The sequence below is a fragment of the Neophocaena asiaeorientalis genome, unplaced genomic scaffold (genome assembly GCF_003031525.2).
Source record: "Neophocaena asiaeorientalis asiaeorientalis breed wild unplaced genomic scaffold, Neophocaena_asiaeorientalis_V1.1 scaffold78, whole genome shotgun sequence".
NCBI classification, from domain to species: Eukaryota; Metazoa; Chordata; class Mammalia; order Artiodactyla; family Phocoenidae; genus Neophocaena; species Neophocaena asiaeorientalis.
The window spans coordinates 19,776,154-19,777,014 of NW_020175018.1; the positions used below are offsets into that span (position 1 = coordinate 19,776,154).

The following is an 861-nucleotide window of genomic DNA, read 5'->3' on the forward strand; positions in this document are numbered from 1 at the left end:
GAGGTCGAGAGCAGGCAGCGTAGGCAGCAGAGGGCAGGTGCTGGCCGCCCGGGGCCCCGCAGCCCGCCGGCCGGGCCAAGGGGCAGGCACGGCCGCAGGAGGAGCTGCTCTCTGGGAAGTGCATGCGAATCTCCGGGCACCCCAGGGTTTCCTCGTGGAGCCCAGGAGGGAGCCCGCCTGCCCGCCTGACCTGCCCGCGGTCCGGGCTGCTCCTGCGGGGCCTGTGGACCGGGCCCCAGAGGACCTCCCGTGGTTTTGGAAAAGGCGGCCTAGTCTCCGCTCCCGATTGCATTCCAAAACTCTTTTCTGTTTCCTGTCCGCTGCACGCCTCTTTCTGAGTCTCGGTCCACTTCAGCTTGCATGCTCAGTGCAAAAGCGAGGCCAGGAGTGAGAGGTGGAGAGAGACGCACAGAGCAGAGAGCGAGGACAGGAGAGCCAGCAGGCTGAAGAAAGGACGAGCGAGGCCAGCCCGGCCGGCCGGCCGAGGAGCCTGGAAGGCAGGTGGCAGTGCAGGTGGCCGGCGCAGGCCGAGGCAGCCCTAGCGGAGCTGCCTCGGGGTTCCTAGCGGCTGCGGCTCGACTCTGGCCCCCGAGGCACTGCATCCCCCGCCCCGGCCACCCGCTAACGCACCCGCTCACACCGCAGGCTGAGAAGGTGCTGCAGTTCGACCCGGGGACCAAGAACGTGACGGCCCTGCTGATGGAGGCGCGGGAGCTGGAGGCTCGGGTCATCGTCCTCTCCGCCAGGTGCGGCCAGGCTGGACTCGGGCTTTGGCGTCCTTGCCAAGGACGGTCCCCTTGCACGTGTACCCTGGGCCTCGGGGACGGGGGCGGGATAAGGCCCCGCCCTTAGGAAGGCCAA

The 861-nt window shown here is 69.1% G+C and overlaps 1 protein-coding gene across 1 annotated transcript in view; it reads left to right on the forward strand.

Annotated features, from left to right (window-relative positions):
- GRIN1 (glutamate ionotropic receptor NMDA type subunit 1) overlaps window positions 1-861 on the forward strand; it is a 21,229-nt gene that overhangs the window by 6,848 nt on the left and 13,520 nt on the right. Inside the window, 1 exon segment of the mRNA XM_024762436.1 lies at window positions 646-746. Within this exon segment, the coding sequence (XP_024618204.1) occupies window positions 646-746 (101 nt within the window).